Source organism: Nesoenas mayeri (genome assembly GCF_963082525.1).
Source record: "Nesoenas mayeri genome assembly, chromosome: 14".
NCBI lineage: Eukaryota > Metazoa > Chordata > Aves > Columbiformes > Columbidae > Nesoenas > Nesoenas mayeri.
In genome coordinates, this window is record NC_137556.1 from 4,603,400 (window position 1) to 4,630,893 (window position 27,494).

Genomic DNA, 27,494 nt, shown 5'->3' on the forward strand with positions numbered 1-27,494 from the left:
CAGAGCTCCCAGGTGTCCAGGCTTGCAGAGGTGTCTGCCCGTCTCTGCTCATTGTACAGCAGAAAGAGGAGAGCCCAATTTAGGCAGTTCAATACACCCAGCCAGAGCTGGAGTTTGATTGGTACACCCTGCAATGCCTTAGGTAGGTGGCCTGAATATGGCCCTAAATAAATAAATAAAAACATAGCATGACTTTATCAGCCACATTGAAAAAACTTCCCTAAGCGTTTGTAGGCTCAGGTCCAAAGTATTTGCTCCTCAGATTTTCAGCGTGTTGGTTTTATGTGGTGTCACTGCTGAAGAGATACTATGAACTATAAATATATTTTTATGCTTGTGTTTTTGCAAGTAAAGCCTAACTGGCTATGAGGAGGTGCTTGCCCCTGCATTCAGAGCAGCACAAAGAACAGAGGAGGAAGCAGTCTGAAAGACACCGCACACGAGAGACAAGGGGGTCTCAGTCTTTGCAATGCAATCAGGGCTTCTGCTTGAAATGCAATTCATTGCTGTCCCGCTGCCATCACAAACATGGACTCAGTATTATATTGCATTCCTGAATCAAACCTCCCAAGTAGTAGCAGTTGTAATAATAATAATAATAATAATAATAATAATAATAATAGAATTATTTTGTTTACTTTTCTTATCGACCCTTCCCATTCCAGGTAGTCATTAGTTTGTAGTATGTTTCTGTCCAGGACAGCATTTCAGTTAAGTCATCTGATCACTGGGATGCTTTTCCTACAGAAGAGCCAGATTTCCTACCTTTTCCCTTGGCCCAGGGCCTGGAAACCTGAGCCGTCCATCAGACTTTGGTCTCTCCATTGGCAGCTCCACATCACCTGTCACAGCGACAGCCTGAGCACAGGTTTTGCCCATGATGAACGTGGATATTTGCTGCATCTGGCAGGCTGCAACAATGAATGCAGAAGACCGTTATTAATAGATAATAAAAGCAGAAGGAAAATTAATGGGAATAAGCTTTTCCTTTACTGGGACTGATTATTACTTCTTTGTTCTTGGTCTGTGACATGATTGAGACACAAATAACAGCAAACAACGCTGGGTGCATGCATGTGTTTTGTTCTTGGCTGGTTTTTAATCTGGAATATTTAACCATGCTATCTTCAAAGTGCCATTGTGTCATACATTCTCATGCACTTATAGATTTCAAAGATGAAGAGCCTGCTGCTTCATGTTTAGTCGTGCCTTCATCTGTAAATTTATGGCAGTATTATGGTTTAATGAATTGAACAAGTCCCAGAACAACAACAAAAATGCTTTTTTCTTTGAATTTAGATATTGCATACTTTGTTCTTCAAACATATAATAAAACCAGTATGTTTCTTCAGTGGTAAACTTCAGGCTAACTTCATCTCACATTACTAATCAAGTACTCAAGGATATGTGTGGCACATACACTTGTGTGTGTGTGTGGTAAAGAGGCGCTTTCAGTTGTGTGAGACATAGGCTGAACATTCGTATTCTGATAGCAATAGGCAAACCTCCGAGAACAGATGGAGCAGAGTTCAGCACAAAGGTTTAATCCTATCAGGATGATTCCTGTATGACCATCTGGATAATCCGGCACACAAATTCAGTGCCTGTTAAAAATACAACGTAGGCCAAGATTAGCATCACAGATTTTCCACTAGACTTGTTCATATTTGACTTTATGATTTTCAGACTCCAGAAAATTGCATTAGAGAGCAGCTTGTGATTTGTGAGAGAAATCAGAGGAAGAACAAGAACTCTTAGGGTACTTGAATTTCCCTTGAAGAAACAGGATTACAGGCGCTCCCTGTCCCTGCCACAACTGCTTTGTGTCTCTAGGCGGGTTGTTCTGTTTCTGAAGGATGACTACCGCAAGGTCTCTGTTGTGGACAGACTTTCTCAGTTCGGCTGAACAAAGAGACTTCAGCTAAAACTTAATTCTAGTTTGGGCTCTTATTTTTATCAGGATGAAATAAATTCTTTGCCATGGGATCTATCTCAAGTGAACTGGATGTTTTGCTATATAATATAACAGGGGTGTTTAGCTGATTTTGGCGAATGGAGCTCTGTTTTTTTCTTTGTGATAGTTAAAGATTACAGAAAAGTTTAGTATATACTAATATTTTGTCTAGGGGAGTGAGAATTTAAATTTAGATTAAATTCCATGTAGCACCGTCTAAACCTTGTCAATGTAGCCAGAAGATACCAGTGTACATCTGGATGTCAAGACTCGCTGCTGTTGAGCGTGGGATGCTGAACTTTTTACACCTTGCAGGGATGGGAGCTTTTATCTAGTCCTACGTTCTGACTCCAGAGAGATTTTCTGGGAGAGATTTACAATTTTGGTAAGGTGCTGATGGAAAATAAAAGAGAGGAAATGAGACCAGGGTAATGGTGAAACAAAACATGAATTTAGAAATAGCATCCACCTGCCTTTCTGTTAGGTTGGGATTCAGCAAAACGGTAAACCACAGGGCTGACATTAAGGAAACGATTGGTCCCATCTTATAAAATGCTTTGCTGATTCAGGACCTTCGTTAGCAGCACTGAAGGACCAGTCAGTTAAATTAAGTAGGTTTCAGAGTATGTGAGCTGTGCAGCAATGTTTGTTTTGACAAACTTTTAGAGTTGATTTATATTACATATTTTGGGCTTCCATTCTCAAGGTTACCTTCATCCTCACCCAGAAATTGCATCAGTGCAACTATTTTTAAACTTTAGTGCACTTAAACAGATGCAATCTCCTTTCTGGATATGCTTATTGTTTTTAAAATAGTCATATTGACTTAGCTGGGCTCTGTAGCTCTCTCAGCGGAAGTTAAATCAGTAGGAAGCCGTTGAAATTGAAGTGGGAGAGGCATATAGGACTTTTTTCTCTGTTTTGCTAACAAAGCTTTTAAAGTTCACATTCAGACAAAGCAGTGCAATCCCGTGCGGGTGTCACACCTTAGTCCCCTGGATGCTCTTCCCGTCTTTTAGGAGCAAACGCTGTTCCTGCACCTCTGCAAGTGACCCTGTGGGATGGAGGACGCAGTGAAGAAACTGAGGGGCAATAATTTGGGGGGTCATGGTAAAGCATTTATCTTGCTTGGGGTCAAAAAGTGGCTGTGCACCCCCGAGAAGGGAGAGCGTGCTGCAGCACTCATTGCTTTGGTGCCTGGGTCTGTGCAAATCCATCTCAGAGCTGCACTGATTTAAGCGGGGTGCTGTGATGGGCCATGGCCACCCACAGCAGTTTCTGTCTGAATGCAAAAATTAGAGTTTAAAGCCTGCTTGAAATTTCCTTGGAAGAAAAAATAATCACGAATATTCCCAATAAAATTGTTAGGCTTCTTGAAAAAAAAATACATATTTAGAAAGAGCATATATATTTTTTCAAGAATAATAATGTAGATTTATTTTTTTTTAAAGTATATATATATATAAATGTTTAGACTGAAACTATATGTTGAATTTAACCAAATTTTCAAGTGGTTTTGCAACATTACATTTTTCTTGGGTAATTTATTATTTGCCAAAGAAATATGACAGCTTTCCTTTGGAGGTCGAGTTTACTGAGTTGCATTGAAATGCTAAGGAATCTCACTGGTTTTGAAAGCAAGAGGTACCTCCCAAAGCAAAAAACAACCAACCAAAAAAAAACCCCAAACAAACCAACCAATCAACCAAAAACCCCAAATCTTCCTCTGTGATGTGAATGCGTTTGAAAGAATGACTGCAAATACGTCTCTTGCAATTGGAGAGCTTACTAATTAGAGATAACTAACTTGCTATTTAGAGATAATTCTTGCTATTTATAGAGAACTAAATTATTATTTTAATGGAAATGCTTTATGTAAAATACACAGTGGATTTTTTTTGTAACACATCTCTCATTATTCAGGGTCGCCTCCTTTTTCCATGCAATCATTTTTCAGGCTGTGTTCAACAACTGAGAGCTTTGGAAATCATTAAGAGAAACACAGAGGACTCCATGACATGTAACTTTGCTAGCTGGGGCATCAGGAAGGATAAAAGAGCAACACTGGCTTAATATTGATTGCAGGTGGAATATTATACCAGATAATACACATTTTAAATTCTCATTAATGGAAACTGAGCATCCAAAATGTTAGGTAGAAAGTTACAGCCAATACCTTTAATTTCATCAGTTGAAAACAGAAACAAAGGCAAACTTCCTCCCTTCCCCCAACCTGGAGGGGTTGCACGGTGCATGTATTTTTGATTCGGTGATTTCACCCCATGCAGACATCATGAAGAATCAGGTGGAGGTTGCCATTTTTGGCAGACTGTTGTAATCCTTAAAGCTTGCAAATGGTAAGTCCCAAATATTGAGATGCTGTAAAGGAGGGAGTTGGGAAGGAGGAATGGGGCATCTCATTCTCGTGCCTGTGTTGAATAAAGCTGCATGAGTTATCTCCTCGAGAGGGAAACCTCTGTTACCCTGTTTCCTGCACAGCAGCTGCTTATTGTCAGGAGAGAATAGGAGAGAGAGCAGGCTGTGATATGAAAAAGGAAAGCAGGAAGATCATCACTTTACAAAGATAAACAGCAAACGCATTGTTTAGTTTATGAGTGAAGATTTAATGCTCTGGTATAATATGTAAAACCTCCACCACATTCTCTTTCCCTGAAGTGTCTATGACTAACCCTTTGGGATGGTCCTGTGGGCTTTTCCCATCCAGACTGGTTTGGTAAACTTCAGTTTCTTGTGCTCGATACAACTTGGCTAATTCCTCTGCACACTGGACTGGAATGATATGTCTATGCGAGTGCACACAGTTTTTAGGGCCCACCCTTTCAGCATGCTTAAAGTAGGTAAGCAGACAACAACTCCTGCTTCTCAGGAATGAGCAAGTTATTTTTAAAACAAACAAACACAAACAAACCCACCCAAACTGAACCTCCTCACTGCAAATATTTGGTTCATTCTTTTAAGCTGGCAAATTTTTGAAAATTATAAGTTTCAGCTCTAAAAAACTCCCCACCCTTCCCATGATCAAATCGGTTTGTTAAAGTGCTTGAGGTGGAAAACCCACAATAAACAAGGATGAGTGGAATAACCCTTGCCCTCCATGTAACACCCATTTAAATTTGTAATTTGACAAGGGAAGAAATACTGTTTTTCTCCCCTCTTAAGGAAAACCACACCTTGCCAAACTAAAAATATTTGATTCAAAAGGCCTTTAGCATCCCAACAAGTACCGCACACCGCTGACTCCAGGGTGCCGTGGGAAAGGAGTTTAGGCTCACATTGTTCCTGGGCATCGCCTTGCTCATAGTCACAAACCCTACATGATTTCAACAGCTATGAGGTACCTGAGGGAAGATCTGCACCAGATGACATAAAAATGCTGTAGAAAACCCGGAGCTGGTGTTGAGTTGCTGTTACATTTGACTCTGACACACTGCAGAGACATAGCGGCTCAGTTCCTGAAATCAGAATGTTGCTGTTAGTACGTCAGCTCTGCTGCTGCTGCTGGTTCTTGTGTCAGGTCGGTTGAGCTCTGCACAGCACAGGGTGGTCTGCAGGTGACCCAAGTGGGTTTTGAAATGAGAAACCCCAGTTCTGTATACGTTACATAGCTCTTGGCAGCATTGTGCTGATCTAGTTCCTTAGTCTGTCACTTCTTCGGCTGTATTTTTAAGCACTTACTTAAGTGGTTTGTTGAATCACGACTTTAATAGGTCATGGTTTTGAGTGCTTAAAACTGATTTGTCTTGATATTCTGAAAATCAGCAGTTTGGCGAAAGCATTTAACAGGTTGCAGGATCAGACCTGTACACTGTAGGTTAATATGTGGCTTATTTATATATTTAGCCTGGAATTAGGTTTTACCCAAGAAAAAAAAAAAAAGAAAATTAAATTAAACTCCAGATACTTTAATGATGAGACAAATTCCCTGTTTCTCTGCATTCCCAGTTTTAACTGCCTTTATGCAACTCTCCTTGTGTGGCACAATACTCTTAAAGAAAAGAAAACTAAAATCATGTACCCCATCATTTAAACTCCTATTGTGATGCAGCAACTGTTGTCAGAGCCTCATCTATGGAATAGTGGAGGATGAAACCACATTTCATGATAGAAACTGCAGGCGAGGTCACTCTTACAGTCACCAGCACAAACTGGATATTAATCATATCGCAAATACATTTCAAAAGCTAAATAAGAGCAGTCCCAGAGCCCTGCTGATAGCTGTGCATCCCACTAATTCACCTCAGTGAACATGTACCTCTAAGCTCAATTAACCCTTATTCCAAGGCCACCCATAAACTATGTGGTAAATATGTTTGTTGTTTTTTTTTCCTCCAGCCTCTGTTTTCTATCAATGGAATAGATCATTTCTGTTGGAGGATAAAACACTATCTCTGTTTATAAATGCAGGTCCCTAATTAAGAGTATGAGATGGCCAGGGGGTCTTTGTGGGGGACTTGAATCCGTAGCTCATTGATTCTGTAAATTTAGATGCTATTTCTGCTGTCTTCAGGTGCTGTTCAACGCAGATAGAAATGCTCACAAGGTGGATGGATGGTGATTTTGGGGAGAGGGATTTCCTAGTGCAATTGCTTGCGTACAAAGTTAGTTGTTACACATGTACAAGAAGCTATGAGGAGACATTATTGCTGTTGTTTTGTTGTTATTATTATTGTTATTAGTATTATTAGTACTGTTATTATCCTCCCTTACAACCATTGTTCAGAAGCAAATTGGAAATGTGGTAATTAGGCCCCGACTGGTAGCGTAGTATTAGTGTCCTGAGCCAAAGTTCAACGCCCTGAAATGAAATTTAAACCAATTAATCTGTTAGATTTTTATCGCTTGTCCGTGTTTTCTCAGCAATTCCCTCAGCACGTGGCCTTTGATCAACTCTCATACAAAAGCTAAAATGTGTGCCTGCTGCTAGCAAGATGGGGCTGACATTAACATGGCACTCATAAAACAATCAGAGCAGTGAAACCCTCAAACAGACAGGGTATAGTAATATTTAATAAAAGCGCGCACATAATCTTCCGAATTAGCATTTTGTGCCTTGCAGTACCTTTGGGAGAAGAGCTTTTATTTGTGGAGTGATCATTATTATAACAAAGAAGAGCTACCTAATAATTTCCACTTTAACTCTGCAATATGCCACGAGCATTTCTGAACCATTATGCTAAACTGTGGCGGGGTAATCATTTTATTGTCACAGTTTGAAGGAAGAAAAATCCCCTGTATATCAGTAGCTTGGGGAGCACGGGAACACAAGAACACACTGACACACACGGCACAAAATGAAAAACTTTTCCTTTTTGCTATCTGTGTTGTGAAGTCGGTACCTACCATCCTTTCCATGGAAGGAGATAAGATTTTAACAATGTATATTCTGAGAAAAGATGAAGATTTCAAAAGGAACATTGTTTCCCTTGAAAGTCGTTAAGGTTTTTGCTCATAAATCCTTCAAATGCATTGGTAGAGACTTTAGCTTTGAGCTCAGTGGCAAAATTCCCATTGTCTTCAGTAAGTTTGGGATTGCAGTGCCTCCCTCCAACATCTGTATCTGTTAACTCAAACCGCAGGAGCAGCACAATAAAACATGTCAGATGTTAACGCTGATTTGCCTTGATACTCTGCAAAGAAGGAGAGCAGCTCATTACGACTCAGAACCATTAGGCCATTTCAGCAGGTGCAGGATGCGGCCACATCCCCTTCAGCCGGTAGCTGCAAGGTCCGTGACTGTGGCTGGGAAAGACTGTTCTGAAAACATGCAGTGAATGTGATACAATCACGCCAAAGAGTCTTACAATCTCTTCTGATAGTCAAGCTGTCCAACTCTTTTCATTCTGGTTGTAGCTGGCTGCCAGCTGTTTATTTAAAAAAGTGTTTCTGCGCATAAGAAAGTGTAATTATTCTTTTTTATTATAATAAAATAATAATTAGTCCTTGGACTTAAAGTCTCTTCCTATTACTGATCATGTACATTACGTTGTCTATGTTAGAATTGGTCTGAAGTCCTTCACGGTGGTTTTTTATCAGTGAAGTTCCAGACTTTGATGAAAATCTCTTTTTCTACAGAAAACAACTAAATTTTAAGTAACTTTTTTCTATTTGTTTAAAAAGCACCATTTTAGCAATGATGCCTTGGTGTTACAGAAGGGCATGTGAAGTGGTAATATTTTGAAACCAATTATTTTGTTTTTCTTGGAAATATTAAAAAGTGGCGGCGTTAATTCCAGATAGAGAGTCTGGAACTTTGCATTCTGAAAAAAAAAGGTTCTGTATTTTCGTTTCTCTTGTGACCAAAACAAAATGTAAAAAAATCAAGGTCTCCAATGACAAGATTGTTTTGCCCAGCTCTGTTTTTCTAGGGTTGCACAGAAGTAAACACCTTCCAGACAGCACTTTGAAAGTTGCCAAATGATTAACAGAAGAAGTATGAAGAGCTGAGGGCCTGAGCTGGCCAGACATTTGTACCACGGACATAAATAGAGTTGAGGTCATTGCCCTGTCCCCCTCCCAGTGTCACCTGTGGTGATGCTGGCAAATGGCACCTGATTCTTCCATCCTCCTTCCTGGTGCTCCAAGGGAAGGACCCTAAGGGCAAAGTTTTAGTAAGACCAGTATCCCAAATGACACTGTCTGTTGCAAATATGTCATTATATAAACATGATTTGTGCCTTCAAAAACAGGTAGCAGTCTGGATGCCTCCCTCAGCACGTCTCCTGGGGATGCAGCCCTTCAGCACCTTCGTGCAACCCTTCCAGTCCTTACAGACACTTGCATTTTAAGATAAACTGTGTGGGGAAAGTTTGGAGTTCCACTGTTCTTTTCACTACTGTTCCAAAGGGAAAATGATGCCCTGAAATCTTTTGAATGCACAGGGCTCTTACTGCTTCTCAGGTAGCGCCTGCGAAGTGTACCAACCTACCCTGCTTATTAAATAACCAAGTCCTGACTTTTCCTCCTCAGAGCAGTTGTCCTGGGCTATTTCCAGCTGTTTTGGTGATGCACTGATTCAGCACAATTGCTACATATTTAAATAAAACTACATGTGCAAGTGGTCACATTGCAGCAGAGAGTGTCCCAGGGAAAAACCCCCAGCCCCAGTGCAGCACAAGGGCCTGAGTGTCGGCTCGAAGTCCCCTTGGCCACCATGGCACATACACATATTAACTATCAGAATCAAAGACACAAGGCAGCACAGACAGTGCAGCACCTTGCACTTCTGCAAAGAACATCACAATATAAATAGCAAGACCTTTAACAGGGACCTGTAACTGCAGAACAGTGTCTTGCATTCATTTTGAAGATGAATTGAATCTGTAATTTTGAAGCCTGCATGTGTTTTCTGTTAATGGCTTATGGTCTCAAACAGTTTTTATTCACTGGTATTTAGGAAAAAAATGTTGCTTGTAGTCTTTAAGAAAAGTAGCTTGTTCTCTGACACATGGGAAACTGATTATCTTTGGGTTTTATTGTGGGGTGTGGGTGTCCACAATCGACTGGAAATATTGGAAAGGGTGTAATTTGGAAGTGATGTTAATTTTTATTTCTGAAAAAGTTTGATTCTGTGAAAAGGGCTAGATGACATTTTGAGAAGCTATAAATTCATTGCTGTGAGCTTGGCTGAAAGGAAAGCATTTGGTTTTGGACTTTTTGCAATGTTTTTTATGTACATTTTTATGCAAGCATACTTGAATCGAAATTAAACATATTGAAGTTACTTCTGTGTACGCACTACATTTTCGTGATGGTAATGTTGGGATGTTTCTTTTGTTAGCTCATGTGAAAGTTAATGGCTGCGCTCTGCCAAGTTTGGAATAGGGTAATGATTTCTTTTCTGCCTGTGTGTTTGTGTTTTTCGCTGGAGCTGGCATCCCCGTCAGCTTAAGTAGTGGAAAAGTTTGTGCCTGACACTTGCAAACTTTTGTAGGTGGGGATGGGGTCTGTTTGCTCTGCAGGCATGTGTTCCATCTCCAGGGGTGCCAGTCTGTAGCAGTGCCCACAGAAACACTCACTGCTAAGGGTGACTCAACAGCTCCGCTCCCAGCTCCCTCCGGCTTCCCAGCTCCATGTCCACCCATCAAGCCCAGGGACTGGGAGGAAGAAGCTTCTGCAGCCTCACCAACTCTTGCAATTAGCTCCAACCAACCAGAACTTCACTAAATAATCATAAAGGCACACAGGGTCTCTTTAGTGTTTTATGTCTGGAGCATTTTAAAGTAGTCTTCTGTGAATGAATTCATTTACTGTCTTTGCAATTAGGAGAATGCAGGGCAGGGGCTGTGCTGCTACACAGCCACATTAAGTAATTAATGAGGGCAAGGGTGTTGTCCTGGGTGGTGCTAACATGTGCATTCACACCATTATCTTCTTGGTAAATCCTTACCTGGTGATGTGCCTGCGTGCTCTCCCCTGAGTACGTCATCAAATCCTCAAAGTTATAAACCAAATTAACAGCCCAGCAGCCTTTTGACCAAGTAGCAATTCATAGCCAAATGCCAGCAACCCTAAAAGAAGATGTACATATGCATATCTATCTATCTATCTATCTATCTATCTATCTATAAATGTAGATGCAGTGTAACTGCAGTGACTGGATGGCAGGGTTGTAGGTTTTGGCTTGGCTGGTTTTTGTTTTGTTTTGTTTTTTAGTAACCAAAGCAAGGCAAGGTGGTTTAATACTAGAACAACCTGGATCTGATTGCAGAATAGTTAAAGAAATGCTGAAGGTTACACACATTTTCATGTAACCAATATTTGCCATAATATTTATAGGAATTTCCCTCATGAATTTAGGTTATGATGGATAATAAAGCAAGCTCACTGGAGATTGTTTTATTAACTCAGGTATGGCGTATAGAATAAAGATAGGCATTTGTCCTGATTTCCAATTGGTCTCTGCCCATCATGTTGTGATTTTTTTTGTTAATATAGGTTTAGAAAAGTTAATTTTTTCAATGCAGATAACAAAACTAAACAGAAATTAATTGAGAAAAAATGCTCCGAATATATAGTTTGAGGTCATGCACATGTACTAGAAAGAACGTGATTGCTGAAATCTTTGTGTTAGTGAGGGGGGAAAATGAAAGCTCCTTTTATTTTATTTTTTCAAGTCTTCTATCATTAAAATCTGGTTCTAACAGCAGAATACTTCTCTTTTTCATGTGTGTTGAAAAGCAGCTACACCATGTATCAAAGCCATCAGTCCAAGTGAAGGATGGACTACAGGAGGTGCCACTGTCATCATCATAGGAGACAATTTCTTTGATGGGTTACAGGTCATATTCGGCACCATGCTGGTTTGGAGTGAGGTAGGTGTTGTCTGAACGGTAATGTCTAATAGCTTTGTCTAGCTTCTAGCTAGCCTGTCCTTTTTCTATGCCACATGCTAAATCAGCAACAAATGTTGAAATGTGAATCCTTTCCTACTTCAGTTTTATCAAAATAATTAGTCAAATTTACCTGTGGCAGAAATCCAGTATAGCCAGGGGAATTGCATTTCCTCTCACTGGCCCAGAATTTAGCTTAGTGCCTTTTATTCCAAGAAAAGAGAAGGATAAATGCTTGTGTAAATAATTCTGCATTTAGCACTACAATTGCTAAAGGCCCACAGGAAACAGACATTTAGGGGATCCTGCTTTCCAGGGAAACTGGCTGCTTGTACCTGCAGCTCAATGAGGTGGAGATTGCAGAAATTCAGCTCCTCTGAATAGCGTATCCTTAAACTATAGGCGCTTGGTGTAAGTACCATCTACATAATAGGAGCCAAATACACAGTATTGTATGCACAGTGGAAAATACAGACTTGTCATACTTAGTAGTTTCACAGCAGGTATTTTTTTTCTTTAATCTATTTATTGCTGTTGCTGTTCCTCCCTGTTTCTTGAATCCTCTCTTCTCCTGGCACATAATTAAATGTAGAGTCTGATATTCCCCAAAGGCCTGTGGAAAGTTAAAACCCAGGCAGCATCACCCAAGTGGCTGCAGAAGTCAGGGCAGAGTTCCCACTGGCTTCATTGGCATGGGAAGGCAGCTCCAAGGGAAGGTTCAGATTTTGCACTTATGACTTGTCAAAAGCATTTTGGGAGTTTTATAAGAAATTGTTATTTTCATTATTTTAATACTGAAATAAACACGCTAACAGACAAAGCAGCGTCTCTGAAATAGCTATACAATGCTTACCCAGTTACGCAAGGATCTTCTGATGCTTTGCCTTGTATCCTATAAACATTAAATCAATATTATAGCTTAATTCATATCCAGCACATTCCCTCTACTGATTCCATTGTACATATGGCAGCATTTTTTCCATATGAAGAGTATCCTCTAATGTCCTTCATGGGCTTCACTGTTCTCTCTCTCTCACTCATTCTTCCACTTGAGGACAAGTGTGTATGAAAGGGCACTCCAGAAAAGGAGATATATTAAATGAGCCCTATTCTGAAGCCCTTATGTGATCATGAAAGTGCCCCCTGGGTCCAGTGTAAGCGTTTTGTGTGTTCGGATTGAAGCCATTATGGTTATAAACGTCGAACAGGGAAAGGTGAAGAGGCTGGGGAGAAAGTGCTCTGAATTTGGTACTGCAGCATTGCATCTTTCATTATAAATCTTGATTCTGTTTATTAGTAGAAGCCATTAATTGGCAGTTTCTAATCTCAGAAGAGTGAATGCTGGTCAAAATATTGTTGCTGATGGTTGCAAGGCTTTGGCATAAAATTAATAATGTTAGAGGAGGTCTAGACCAGTCAGTCTGCTTGTTGTGAATGATATGATGGACTGCAAGTTGGCTTTGAGTGAAAACTGCTTCACTGTCTCTCCATGGCAGAATTGCTTCTCAGTTTCATAACCAATTAGAGCAATAGAAAAACCTGCAATGGAAAATAAATTCTTTCTAAAAGAAACAGACATAATAAACAAGTGCAGAAATGCATGAGCTGTCGGAGTGATCCCGAAATAATAGTGATCTATAAATAATTCAAATTACACAAACTAGCCACATATGAAGTATAAAATAAGTTCTTTCATTTGCCTTCCCATTTCTAAAATTATCTAGTGCATTTTCAGTAGCCAGGAAGAATATTTCTGTTTTCCTTTAATAGAGTGTAGAATTGAACTGTCCCTCTTCAAACCTGGACCGGATTCATCTGGAGGTGCCAGTCAGGGCCAGTCTTGAGCAAACCTGGCCAGGTTATTTTGTTATTGAATTAAAGAAGAATTCTCAAGTTAATCCTGTTGTTTCACAGATCCAAGGAATATGTGGTTTTAACTGAGCTGTAGAAAATCCAAACCAAAACTAGATAGGCGGAAACAAAAGAAAAAGAGTGAGTCTTGCAGAGGATTTTCACATGGATTTCTTCTATCCTCAGTTTAAGATGTAATTGCAGGTGGTTTGGGGGTTGAAGTCTAATATTTAAATTAAGCATCATTTTGCCACAGACTTCGCATGGGACCTTGGGCAAATCACATAATCTGCTTAAAGTTCAATTCCCTTTCTCTAACATAGTAATAAGATTAGTCACCTTCTTTGGAGAGGTGCTGTGAGGATAATTATTGTAAAGGTCCTATATTACTAAGATTTTATTATAGCACAATCCATGTAAATAGCTGAGATGCATGGATATTTAAAATATAAATCCTACCACGGTTTGGAAGCAAAGTTAAAAGCCAAAAAAAAAAAAAAAGAAAAGTTCATTTTAAGGGTGAATTTGTTGCTGTCAAGCAGCATATGTTATAAATAATATGAAATGTAAATAATATATTTTTAATTTATTTTACATGTATTCAAGTTTTGTAATTGAAATATTTATATGCTTGAAATGGAGTTGACTGTGTTAAAAAAGGAGGCTTAAAATGGTTTCTGAAACACCTATTTATTATTTAAACATATATTTTAACTGTAAACACTCTAACATAATTACAACCTTTCTCAGCCAGGGAGAACTAAATAAAAACTTAATTTGTCACATTAATTTTGTGCAGAAATGCAGATACCCTAAGCCAGTAGCTTCGATGAATCCTTAACTCCCATATTACTTTATAAAAATGACTTTAAAAGCCCTTGATATTTTTAGAATACAGCAAAACGGGCCATCTAATGCCTTTATTTCAAGGGACTTTCGTAACCGACAAATGGCATCGGGGTATCGTGCACATGCTGGATCTGGACAGGCAGCTCACAGCAAATCGTCTGTTTGCCAGACAGACTGTGCCCGGCTGTTTGTCTGCCCCACGAACAGCCAAAGTCTATTTGCAGGTTTCTACCCAGCGTTCTGGGCTGTGCGTTGTTGCAAATATTCCCAATCCGAGCTGCTGATAAGAATCCTCTGTTGTTTCTCTGACTGGGGGGCTGAAACTCCCAGAGTCGAGTTTCAGGGCAAATACATGATTGCGAAGACAAAATTAGTTTCTTATAAATATTCCACAATATTTGCTTAAAATGAACTATTTCTTTAAACACTTTCCTGCCAAGAACATTCCTCCAGCTGTACAGAGTCAGCTGGAAACAACTTCTTTTTCTTTTATACTTAGAAAAGATGAAGCACTGAAACATCAGTTCTTTTACCTTTGTACAGCACAAAAATAGAGGATGGGTTTTTTGGCTTGGCTTTTTTTTTTCCCCTTTCTTTCTTTTTTTAATGCTGCTGAATCAAATTCTGTGACACAGATTTTTATTTTGCTTTTTATGTTTATTATTGATTTTGGAAGTTCTGAGTGCTTATTTTGGAGGTCTGACTCATTAAAAGAAAATGAGTAGGCACCCTCTTTTGGAACAGCAAGGTTTATTAAGCAGGATCTGGATGCCCAGAATTGAGGCATGCATAGTCACCGGTCATTTTAAAAAATATAGGTATCTTAAGGCCCCTGTTCTCACTGAAAGCTGTCATTACCTTCAGCTGGTGGGGTTCTTCTTCATCTCTGTCCTAATGGTCCTCTTCACACAGAGTCCAAGTAACATTGATGGCTGATTGTCCCCATTTCCCTAACCACAAGCCAGCACACAAGCATGCAAAAATAAACCAGTGACTCAGATCAATGACATCTCCTTGTAAAATGTAACTTTTAAAAAAAGAAAGTAACCTGGCACTCCGAAGAGTGTGAAATTATGCTGTATCACACAAGAATGTCCAGAATATATTTTAAAACCACAGAAAGAGGCTGCTTGTACACACTCAAAACAAATGTGTTTTGGATTTTGAAGGACGTGCACCTCCCTCTGTTCTGAAGGTCTCTACCTCGGGGTTTAATGCAATCCACAGCAGGTCCCAACTGACATGTAAGAGTTTATATCAAACAGCTAGTGCAGTTGCCAAGTATCAGGCCAATTCACCTGAAAATCCCTTGGGAGGAAGGGTCCAGTTACTAGTTTTATGTCCAGCTCCAGATCTCAATTAGCCAAATGCTGGAATGGAATGGATCTGGGATTTTGGCTGGTGGGTTCATCTCCAAATCACAGGTTAATGTCTTGCTCAAGATTTGCATTTAAAAAAATGTGTTCAGAAATGCACCTAACTCATGCTTACAAAATCTTAGTTCTTGGCATGTCATTGTTATGGTTGTTATGACGTCTGTTAATACGCCAAGAGTTCCCACCTGAGGTTAGAAGATAGAAATGGCTGTATGGGGACAGACATGGAGGTTCATTCATCTGTCTTAGTATCTTGTGTTTGGCGCTGAGCAATGACGGATATCTATAAAAGCAGTAGGGTGAGCATGTAGTGATGCTTCCCCAGAACGTTCCACCAGCCTCCAACCGTTTGGGGCTCAGAGGCTTCCACAACTGGTGTCTTTACTTTTAAAATCCCTTGATGCTAATGGCTCACCTTTTCCAGGTGCCTTATTTGCAAATATGGGACAGACTGTGTCTTGAAGAAGGTACAGCCTGTGTCAGTGTGAGAGGAGAAAACGTGGCAGGAAAAGGTGGAGTGGGTTCCCAAGGTCAGGCCACAGAGTGACAGTGTAGACAGGAGAACATCTCATAATCCTGGAGTTACTGAAGTCAGGGGCATATTCTCTCTTGCTGTGGGTGGGCCTGGAGTACCCAGACCTGTGCAGTACCCATGGGGTCACTGGGATTGCAAAATGGACCTAGGGCAATTCAGCCAGCTGGTCCCAATCCATGATGCAGATCCTGGCAGCACTTGAGAATCAGAGTTCAAGTCCAAAGGTGAGGTTCAGAGGGCAGGTTTTGAAGTGCGGTGACGTTGTTTGTCCCTTAAAGACAATTTTGTGTTATGACAGCAATATAGCAGGCTACTGGTGTGCAACCAAGCTAGCCAGTTCCTTTCTGTGTGCATGAGAACTGAAGGCTGACCCAGAACAAAGGTCCTTCTAGCTCAGCACTATATCCCTGACAGTGGTCAGTGGCAAATGCCAAGGAGAAAAAGCAAAAGCAAAAGGCATATGTATTCTGGTATACCTCCCAAGCTTTAGTTCTAGAGAAGGAAGGAGTAAAATATATCCTGGATATCTGAAACCATAGGACTTCAGACATAATGTTCACCCTTTGGGAATGTGTGGGCGACATTATTGTATATTTGTGGTTTTAAACACAGTTAAACTTATTTACTTCAGAGCACAAAGGAAAACCAAACTGTTTGTGGAGAACAAACCAGGAAACTTGCTTAACTCTCCCCAGCATTCTGTAACAATGGACCATAAATAGGTCAGACATTTCTTGGGAACCAGGGAAGATGAGTATTGGAAAATGCCACAAATTATGTTTAAAGCACATTAAAGTGGTGACAGACCAGTAAATGCTGGGAAATTCAAAGATACAACCAGAAGCTGCCTGTATAGTTCATGCCAGAATGGGGGTGAGGGGTGCAAGGCACATGCTGATATAGTAAGATTAGCATGTTAACCTTTACTATTAAAATCCTTGGCTGTTTTTACAAATATTTCCCCCCTAAAAATGTCATGAATCTTTTCTCCTCTTGCCAGTTCACCCAGTTAACCAGAACCACTTGAGGATGGGATTCATCTCAGCTGTGTTTGGCTGCCTAAAGTTAAGCATCTAGTCTAAACTTGTCATCTCGCTTTATTGAAGAAAGGTAGATGCTTCCAGAAAGCAGCTCATCCCAACACGAGAGGTGTCTAAAACACTGGAAATAAATTGCTGTTTGGCAGTGCTTTCTGCCTCTGCTGACTGTTGAGGATGTGGAGATAATTGGCCTAGACTTTTAGGCTTGGATCAGCCCAACTGTAAGACAACTCAATTTAAGGATAAGCAATCTTTGGAAATTTGTGTGTTTTCCCAGTTGATAGAGTGAGCAATTTAGAAAAAAAGGCAGGTTTCTTTCAAAAGTAAATAAGTTCCTAAATCCCATGATTTCAAAGCAGAGCCTGAAAATATGTTCTTTGGAGCTCACAAACAAGAAGGCATCCATTCCTACATGATCATTTCTAAATCCACTTGCATGGATCTGAATAACTTTTGGAGCATTGGATGCTAGTAGTTTTGGTTTTAATCTTCAAGTTGATTTACTGTTAATTTTCTTATTTTAAATACGGAGAACTTCCTACTGTGTATGCCATTTCCCTCAGTAGCACAGATGGCGCTCAGACAGACATTACCTTCCTGTGCTTTTTCAGTCCTGTGCTTTAAACAAAGAACTGGTTTAAAATGTGATTTTTTTTTTGGTAGGACCTTACTACAATTTTGGAATATTCGGTTCCCAGTAAAAAATAAGAATAAAATTAACTTTTAATTTTAGAAAAAAAAGAAAATCTATTGAAATGTGTTCCCCCATCCAGGATGTGAGTCAATCAACAGCACAGAGCAGTTGACTGTCTGTATAGGGTGCCCATGGCTTTGCTCACTGTCAAGGCTGGTTATGATCTTGACCTTGTTTGCCTCTCTAGAAGTGTTTTAATGTGCCACAGTCAGTTAGAGAAGGATTATCCATGTGCCAGAGCTGTATCTTGGTTCCTGGACACAATCATGTCCCCTTTTCTATGTACCTCTTTTTACTCTTGTTTGAGGGAGCATGAGTAAGAAGAGGACATTCCAGTGATGGGGAGGATAATTCTACAGGTTTTGAGTGCAGCAGAGATTTGAGATAAATTGCCACAAATGAGTGAACTCCTAGATGGCTGTTATATTAATTTCAGGGACTACATTTAAAATCCAGTCCAGAATCCTGAAAGAGCAAAAATGGCCTAGAACCTGGAAACTGCAGCACTGACCCACCCCAGCCTTTTATGTTAATAGAATCAGGATCCCCAGCTCTGTTAGCAAGAAAGATAAGTTTGTCTACTTATTACTGTGTAAATCCACATGTGCAGAAGCCCTCTCAGATGTGGTTCAGTCATTGCAGTGAAGGCAGACTGGAAGTGATGGTTAGATGGTTATATTTGGTATGTCTCATTGTGTGCTCTGATCACCCGCAATGAGATCCAGCGTCCTTCAGAAGCCAAGCTTTGCATGTCTGCAGTAATCGGTTATACCTCCACAATATAAATAGAGAATTAAAGCAGCAGCACATGGTGCTTTTGCAGTGTACAGATGTCAGCTGGGGACCAGTGTGTTTACAAGCCTGGCTGGGCTTTTGCTGTGCAGTGTATCTCAGCCTGGGCTTGTGCTGCACCGTGTTCACACACGTGTGTATCAGTTATCAATCAGATTTGCTGGACACTGTCGTGACCCTAATGATCACCTGAGCAAACACAGGCATCCTGCTGCTGTGAGCTAGAGCTATTGCATTAAACGAAGGGTAATGCTTGTACTAGGAAGCAAGTGCCTGCCATGTATGAAAACAGAAATAATGTTGTTACAACTGAGAAGGAGAATGCTTGTAAATATTGTAGTCACTGGCTTTTGTGTGGGTTATATCAAGATTGTACTCAAACATTGACAGGTTAATTACATGTTTCAAAGCTTGTTTACTGTGATCTGAGAGGAAAGTGTTATTAAAGAAGTGTTCAGCATATAACAGCGCTTTTTTTCCCCCTTTCCCTTCTCAATGTTTTCCTCTAGCTGATTACTCCTCATGCCATCCGTGTACAGACGCCTCCCCGACATATCCCAGGGGTTGTAGAAGTCACATTGTCCTACAAGTCTAAGCAGTTTTGCAAGGGAACGCCTGGAAGATTCATTTACACAGGTAAGGATGCTTTAGTACTAGATATAACATGGAGAAATAGGGCAGGCAATATATCACACTCGCCAGGGCTTCTACTTCTACTTTCATCGTTAAAAGCTGTACTGTATTTTATTATTTTGGCTGGTATTGAAGATACCAATTTAAGGCTGAATTTCAGAAATGGGTGACCACAGAGATGAATCTGAAAACATAGCAGTGTGGGATTTTTGTTTGCTTGTTTGTCTTCGCAATGGGACTTCTCTTTACCCAGGAGTGGGGAGGAAGGAGAGAAACATGTACTTAAACAAAGGAAGAGTGCAGGCATCAAGGGGCAGACACACTGGTGCAACCACAAACCTGCCTTCCAAGAAGCATCTTGCTGAATATCTCCATCTCATGTTGTCCAGCAAGTATTCCAAGCATCAGTGGGTTTCCCTGCCCATCTCACCATGACATACTTGTCTCCCAGGGAGGCTCAGTGGCTTTCACCCCAGCTGACACTGCAGACGTGTGTTTAGGGGTGATGTCCCACGCTGAGACCACTGAGTCAACTGGTTTGGCCTGAAGAGTTTTTAACAAAACACATGCTGGGACATCGCGGGTGCTGTCAATGTTAAACCACTCTCAGTAGTGACAAGGATGGCATGGGAAGTAAATCAAGAAGCAGCCTAACTTGTTAAAAGAATGTGTGTCATTGATTCCTTGGAAGGTATGCATGCTATGAGAATTAATGGCTTGGTCCAGATTTTGATGTGCTTGTCGTTTTATGCACTTATTAGTGGACATATGCAGACAGGACTATTTCTGCAACTCTTTTCCAGAATCCAGTGCGGTTCCTTTTCTCATTCTTAAATACCCCTGAAACTTTAAGAGTAAGATATATCATAAATACTTGTGTCTGTGAGGCACTCTGAATTACACTGGGCACGCATATTACCCCAACTATGAATGTACACAGAGGGACTCAAGGCAGAGGACAGACCTCTGTGCTCCAGCTGGATAATGAAGCTCTCGTTTGATTTTCATAATGCTGAACAAATTGAGCAAAGGTGCCTTATAAAGCTTTGTTGTCTCTTCCAAATACCCTCTCTCCAGCTGGGATTATGCACTGTGTTTCTTTAAACTGAGTCTTAAAATGTTCATGTATCACCTTGCTGGCTGAGCAGCAGGCAGTTGTGGAGGCTGTGTGTATTTATTGTGAGCATTATGATTTCAACAATCTGTGGGAAATTCATATATTGGACAATAACAAACCATATATTAAAAAAAAAAAAAATAGTGTTTGAATGTGTTGAAACAAAAGCAAAAGCAAAAGTTTAAATTGCCAGCATATACCATGCGGAAGTGTCAGCCAGAGCTCTGGGCAGTGTGACCATGAATCCTTTCCCGTTTCACATTCACACTCACAATAAGCTGTGCTGTCCTTCTTGCTGCCGAGCCGCCGGCTTGGCTGCATCTTGGGCTGGTGGAATGGCAAGTACGCATGTAGAAGAAGAAAGGGAGGAAAGCCACCCCATCGACATTGAGAAGAAATTTTGGGGGACTTCATTTTGCGATTTAAATGTAAAAATGGCTTGAGCCCGTTTTGCTTTTCAGATCATCATTAATTAGCTTTTCCAGTGAAAAGGAGGGCGGCAGTTTAGCCTGTCTGCCCAAAAGCAGATGTCTGAATGTGAAAATAAAGTGTCCCAGCAGGAAGAGTGTTTCCATATATGCATTTTCAGGTTAGTGTTTAAAACACGTTATTTTTCATTCAGTAAATGAAAGTTACGAAATACTAAACAACAATGATATAATCAAAGGTGATCCAGTCCATGGACAATTCTCTCACTTATGCAGCTTTTATAGTGTTGCGGTAGATACAGAAAAGCTCTTGTGACTGCAATCCTACCTCACATAATTTGCATTTTCCTTTTACAGGCAGCCTGAACTTAAATGTGGCTTTTAAAAAAGAACTAAATGAAACTAAAATAAAAACAATTAATGCATCCTGACCTTCGGAAGTGCCTTCCAGCCCTTTAAACAAAATGCAGGTTCAGTACACGCCTGACGATTAGTTTTAGTTAATTGAAAATTATAGGATTGACCCAAGAGGAAAATTTTGTTTGCACTCCAATCACTTTTACAAATTAAGGAAAATTACCACAATTTTGTTTAGCTAAGGTTTCACACTGAGTTCACGAAATTAGCTCAGCCATCCCAACAAAGTCAGCACTTTGTTAGTGAGCACTAGAAAAAAACTAATAGTCTATGGTGTGTACAAACGAAGCATAGAAAAAGCTATGATGCTTTAGAGAACTAGGCCAAGTGTTTTTAATTAGGATTATTGGTTCATTGTAAGTTTTGAAGAACAATCAAACTAGCAGATTAGCTGTTTCTTTTAAAGCTAGAATTTCTTGCCATTCATTTTTCCCATGAGAACTTGTTTTAACTCCCACATAGCGCTATTTTTTTTAACTCTTTTTTTTTTTTAACAAGGCCTGCAGGAAATGGACCAATTGGAATTTGGGATACAGTAACATTCCCCAGCATCACTCCAGCCGATGGGAGTTTTTCACAATGTTCTTCAGTGAACTCAGTGTTCTGGAACATATTACAAAACCACAGAGGCCAAATGTTTTCTCAGAGGAGTTTGGCCTCTGTTTTTGGCCGAAAACATTTCAGCATCACTTGCTGCTTATTTACTCTGCTGTTAAGAACAAGAAAAGGGGAGAGGAGAAAAGGGGAAAAAAAATAGAAGAGAGTGTGTGAGAGAGAGAGGAAAAAACGTGGGGTTTGTGGGCGGTGCAGGAGGCGATCAAGCGGAGTTTCCTTTCTGGTGAGAATGTCCCTGCTCGTTAATGGTCCCATTTTGTGGTCAGGTCTCATTTAGAAGAAATTATTTTTAATCAGTGTTCAACAAAATATCCCCTCAAGCCACCTGGCTGTAAACTGTTTTTTTCTTACTGTTAAGTACTTAAGTTCTCAGAAGAAAATACCCAGTGACCCATTAATTTTAGCCTTTTTTTTCCCCCCTTTAACTGCAAATAACCCAGTAACATGATCTCTAAGTAGTCCATGTGCCATCTAGGAATCAAGGTCACATATATACAGAGAAATCCTGGCTTTTGTAAGTATTTTTGAAAGAAATAAACCAGTGTCAACCCTGTGCTTACAAGTAAACATAAGATTTTATTTTCCATCTGCAAAGCAAGCCATTAGCATGCACTTATAAAGCAATTATTTCTTAGATTTAAGCTTTGACAATTCTGAGAGCACATTATAAGATATAGAGAAGTCTCAACACGCCTTGTATGTGTGTTCATTTTGGAATAATATTAAAAGTTCATACTGCACACAGAGATACCCAGATTTGCTTGTTGGTGTTTACCTGTGGTACCTTCACCTCTAAGTCTCTTCTGGTAGTGAAGAGCACTGAATGGATTTCCATGTCACAACTCAGGAGTCAGATATGTATCACTACCGTTATTTTAGAACCGGAGAACCTGAAGTTATGGAAGAAGCCATTAAGGATACAAATATGTAGTTAGTTTGCCAAGGTGACTCAAGGCATATATGGTTGAGTTAAATAAGGGATGAGAATTGGCACAGATTTGTGATACTTTTGAGGGTTTCTTTTTTTTCTGTTTTAATTAAAAAGAAATGGATACATATTGGATAGCGTGATTTTCATAGATGAATTTTGCTATGGATGGTGGTACTAAACTGCGAGATTTGAGTGAGACTGCATGAATGTAAGTGAAATGGGAATTTATCTCACTGCATGTTGGAAAAGACATATGGAAGGTCCATAAAAATGCATTATGCTGTGTCTTCTACCACCTGCTCAGTTTAAGGTTTTGTGCTTTTGTTACTGAGCTACAGCAAAGGACTACATACCGACCAGAATTATACAGCTCTGTCACCAAGGTTATGTGTACAACATGGCGTTAATTCAGATGCTTTTCTGAGCAGTACTCCACATACTGTTCCTTTTTTTTGTGAAAATTGATTACATGATTGGATACAGGTTAGAATTTTCATTTGCACTATTCTTGCAGGGAGGCTGAGGGCTAAATTGTTTGTACCTAGAGAAACAGGCAAGTCCTCGCACAGCTCATTTGGGGTTTGTTACAAGCTATGGGGCATGGTGTGTCTCTAGAAGTGCTGCAAAGAGGAAGGGGTGGATGTAGGGTCAGCGTAGTCACACAGGGCTTGCTGTGCTGGACGAATATCCCAGATGCTGAGCGCTGATCCTCCAGGATAATTGTGACGAAGGTCAGAGCGGAGCACTGCCCAGACTGACCAGTGTTTGCATTGTGCTTGTGGCCATTGTGTGTAGAGTGATGGAGAAATGCTAGCGCTGTGAAGGTCAGGATCCTCGCAGGATTTCTGGGAAACTGCATTTTTCTCTGAAAGGTCATATGGCTTCTCAGGGAACTTTTCACTCCCCAAGTTGCTACGAAGAAGAAATAGCCTCACGTGGAAAAATCCCTGCTCCATCCTCATTTCACCCTTTATTTACTTCCAAAAACTTTTGAGTCTGTACACAAATATGAAGAGGCTTGCAGATCACAGATGGTTTGGGTAACATTTTCAAAAGCTTCAGTTTTAGGTGGCTTAATTTTTAGTTTTTTAGCTTTAAATGGTTCAATTTATAGAAGCATAAGGGTAGTCATCTTCTGAGAATCGTTCTCTTCACTTCTTAAGTCAAATATATCCAAGAGTAAGAGACCAAAAACCTCCTATCACTATTTAAAATTTCAGGCCATGGACCTGGAAGCAGAGATTTAAGTCTTGTACACAGATCTGGTCAGAACTGGAACCACTTAAAAGGTGATATCCAGTCCCTAAATTTTCCAGCCTGGTAAACTTCAGTGATTCCTTTGCTGGGAAAATTTTCTGCTTTCAAGAGGGCACCAATAACTATGCAAAGTTCAAAAGATATGTAATCAATGCAGCAATCAGTTTTCAGAAAGGAGAGCTCTGGAGTTTGTAGACTTAAAAACAGAAAAAAGAAGTGGTGATGAGAGACAGACTGGCTGTCAAGAGGTTCCTGTAGCCCCACTGGAGCCTTTCTTGATCCCTGTGGGCTAGAGATTGACCCTTACGCCAGCTAACCTTGGCCATAGCTGTGTATCTGTTAGTTCCTGAGAAATGTTAAAACCTAGTGGCAGTTCTTCTCAACATCAGTAATACACAACCTCATTAGTTTTACAATGCTTCATTCATGTGTGTTTATTATTAAATCATGAGCACTTAAATAGCTGATTAGTATAAATGAGGAGGGAAGGCCACCATCAACAGAACAATAAAAATAAAATAAAAAAGGCAGCATCTCTGATGCTATCTTGTGGTTTATCCTGATGTGTTCATAAAATTCTTCACCCTCAAAGATATGATGCTCATTTATCTTAAATGAAATATAGAGCACATCACTCCTCCAGAAGAGTGACCAGCTATGAGATCTGGTAGCTAGCAAATGAATGCCATTTGTTTTTAACAGCAGTTTTTATCTGCCTTTCACTAGTAAATATTAATAGCAGTGGTAGAATAAAAAGTATCAGATGTCTCGAAGTTAAATCGTCACCGAGTGCTTCAGAAGAAGAGAACAAAATCCCTCAATACAAAGAAATGCATAAAGTTTAAAATAAGAGCTAGTGTCTGTTCTTAAAAGCAGGAGAGCCCTGCACTGCAGGTTACCCTGTGCTTTGGATGCTCAAAATAAAGTCTGTTCCTGATCTCAGAGAGACTCTGCAAAGGACAGAGGAGAGATGGTAAATCCTAACTCTTGCACAATCAAATATTAAATTCATCCTTTGTAACTGTAGACTTTTACTGGTGAATTTAATTAATGTATCTGGAGACAAGCAAAACCCCCCTCATAACAGCTATCTGAAACAATGTCCTAATGCAGAGTTTACTGGGTTCCCCCTGCACCTCATTGTGCTGAGTGTTGGCTCCCAGCTGGAACTCATTGTGGGGACACCAGGGGCACCAGGTGCTGTGCAGAGCTCAGAGATGGACCCGTCTTTGGGGTGGTGCATTGGGCTGAAGAAGCTGAGCTGTACGCAAGGCTTTCTGCTGCCACAGGAGTTTGCCATAGTCACTGAAGAACTAGGTCCTCAGGACTCCACTGCTGGGTTGGGGAGGATTGCAGGTAAAATACAGATAGGAAAACAAGGGAGGGATTGGGGCAGTCTCCCCTGTCCAAGCACCGAAAGCAGTGATGTGATCTTGGGTGTTGCCTGCTTTTGAAAGGGAAAAATCTATGTTTAAGCTTGAACTGGCCTTTTCTGAGTTCCAGTCCATTAACTTCATGGCTCTGCTCACTCAGTGTGAATACGTTGTCTGGAAATTTTTAGGGAAAAAAAGAAAGGTTGCCGTTGTTTTGGAGCAAGCTCTCCTAGATGAAATAACTTCAGTCTTTATTATTTAGTGGTGGGCTTAGGGATGAATGTCATTACAAGAGTGTTTGCTTTGAAGTTTCTTAGGTTATGCCCAGTGGAGTGAAATACAGACAATTATCATGGTTGAATATTAGGGTGGTTGGTTTGGTTTGCAGCAATTCAGGAAAAGAAGCTGGGAGGAATCCTAATTGATTGCGAGTAAAAGGGTGTTACCAGACAGCGAGGGAGCAGTGGAGGAAGACTGGAAAATCCCTTTTGTATGCTAATAGGAACATAGAACCCTCATCTCTTTGGTATTTCTTAAACACTTAAACACTGGCAGCATCATAACACACTGCAAAAAACAATAGCTAAAAGTGTGCAGTGTACCTGTAGGACAGCTGCAAAATGAAAGCAATTACAGCAACCATCAGAATAAAGCTGGCTGTGAAGGAAACATATTATTTTGCATATTTTATGTATACACTTACCAAGAAATATGACCTTTATTTTCTAGTTAGAGGGAAGTGCAATCGGAGTCTATGCAGCAAAGGGTAGCTGCATCATTAAAAAGAATATTTTCTATGATATTAGAAGTCTAAATGGGCACTAGTCCTTATTCACAACCTTGGCTGTTTCTGTCTGCCCTGAGTTAATAAGTGATAAGGCCAAAAGAGAAATAAATCACTGAAGTCCCTGTCCAAAGAAAACATATTGACTACAGCCAAGCAAATAACAGCCCATAACCAATGGTCCCATTCATCACTCATGTAATAGGGATATAAAGTATTCTCTACCTATGAAACCATAGAGTAGGAAAAAGCCTGATAAGCCCCCAATCTAAGCTGTGTGATTTGATTATTAAAGGACATGAACTGTTTGTCACATACCTTTAATCTTTAAGATGTGTTGCCATTTCTAAACTATAAATTTGTGGTAAAGGATTAGAAAGCTATTAACGATAAAGGTATAAACTAGACTTTATAAGGATTTCTGCAATTGTCATGCAACCCCATAGGCCCTTGGAACCTTAACCTATTGAATATGATATAACATAGTTATCTGACCTTCAAAGCCAATAAAGTGTGTTTTGCTTTTCAAGTTCTGGACTTTACTCCATGATAAATTAACCCTCTGGGTTCACAAAATAAGCCTTGTAAATTCTTTTCTTTATCCCCACCCCAAAACCTTCAAATTTTCATGCCCTTGCTTCAAAACTCTCTTATTCCAGACTGAAATTGTTAATCTTTTTTTTATTCTCCTTTTAGCTCATGTCAGTTGATAAGATATTATTCCATCTTAAAACAAATGGCCAATAAAACAGAAAGCTGAGATGAATTACTAAAAACCCTGAATTGCACTCTGTTTCTACAGGGGTCTTCACTGTCTTGTTTCTTAATGTATGAGTATTCAGATTAGATAAATGCCACAGAAATGTATAGTATATAGTAGCGGCAGTGGCTGTACTACTTACCTTTATGCATTTTGATCTTATGCCTTGAGAAGAGGGACAAGGCACTGTCTCTTTGCTCATCCAGAAAGTCAACTCCTTAGCTACTTGTTGCAACTGAAATATTTCATAGCTGGGAATTCTGGCTGCCTTGCGGCTGTATATGTACCTAACTCACCCGTCTTGTCCTTCTCATGGGGTGCAGCAGGTTTTGATTTCTGCCTGGAACCGTGTGCAGGATTTACTGGGTGTTGTTGAAAACTGGCCAGGCTGTGGGCTGGACTGTCGGAGGTGCCCGTGGACACAGCGCGTTGGCTCCGGCCAGAAAATCAGAGCGTGGATTTAGTGCACGGCCACCTGAGGCACGCTCCTGCATGGTACTACCTGCAAAATAGCCTCCTTAGCATGTGCTTAATCCTTCAAGGTGCTTGTTAGTAAGAGTTCATTTTGCTTAGGCATGTTATTACGCAGGAGAAGGCTGCAGGGCTGGCTTAGACCAGAGGTGACCTGTGCAGCCATCGTTCCCCAGAGGAAGGACTTGGGCAGCCTCACTTGCTTTGAGCTTGTACTGGCATCCCTATGCAGCCAGTAATGCTTATCTAGCCTGGTTAAAGCTATGA

At 40.2% G+C, this 27,494-nt stretch overlaps 1 protein-coding gene across 10 annotated transcripts in view; it reads left to right on the plus strand.

Moving 5' to 3' along the window:
- EBF1 (EBF transcription factor 1) overlaps positions 1–27,494 on the plus strand; it is a gene marked incomplete at its 3' end in the record, with an annotated part of 270,160 nt that overhangs the window by 190,573 nt on the left and 52,093 nt on the right. For 6 of the 10 annotated variants that reach the window (XM_080353089.1, XM_080353085.1, XM_080353091.1 and 3 more), the window contains 2 exons: positions 11,156–11,286; positions 18,951–19,077. In XM_080353089.1, the coding sequence (XP_080209215.1) occupies positions 11,156–11,286; positions 18,951–19,077 (258 nt within the window). Of the gene's footprint in view, positions 1–11,152; positions 11,287–18,950; positions 19,078–27,494 lie in introns of all 10 variants that reach the window. The other 4 variants (XM_080353088.1, XM_080353090.1, XM_080353084.1 and 1 more) reach the window with 1 other exon arrangement.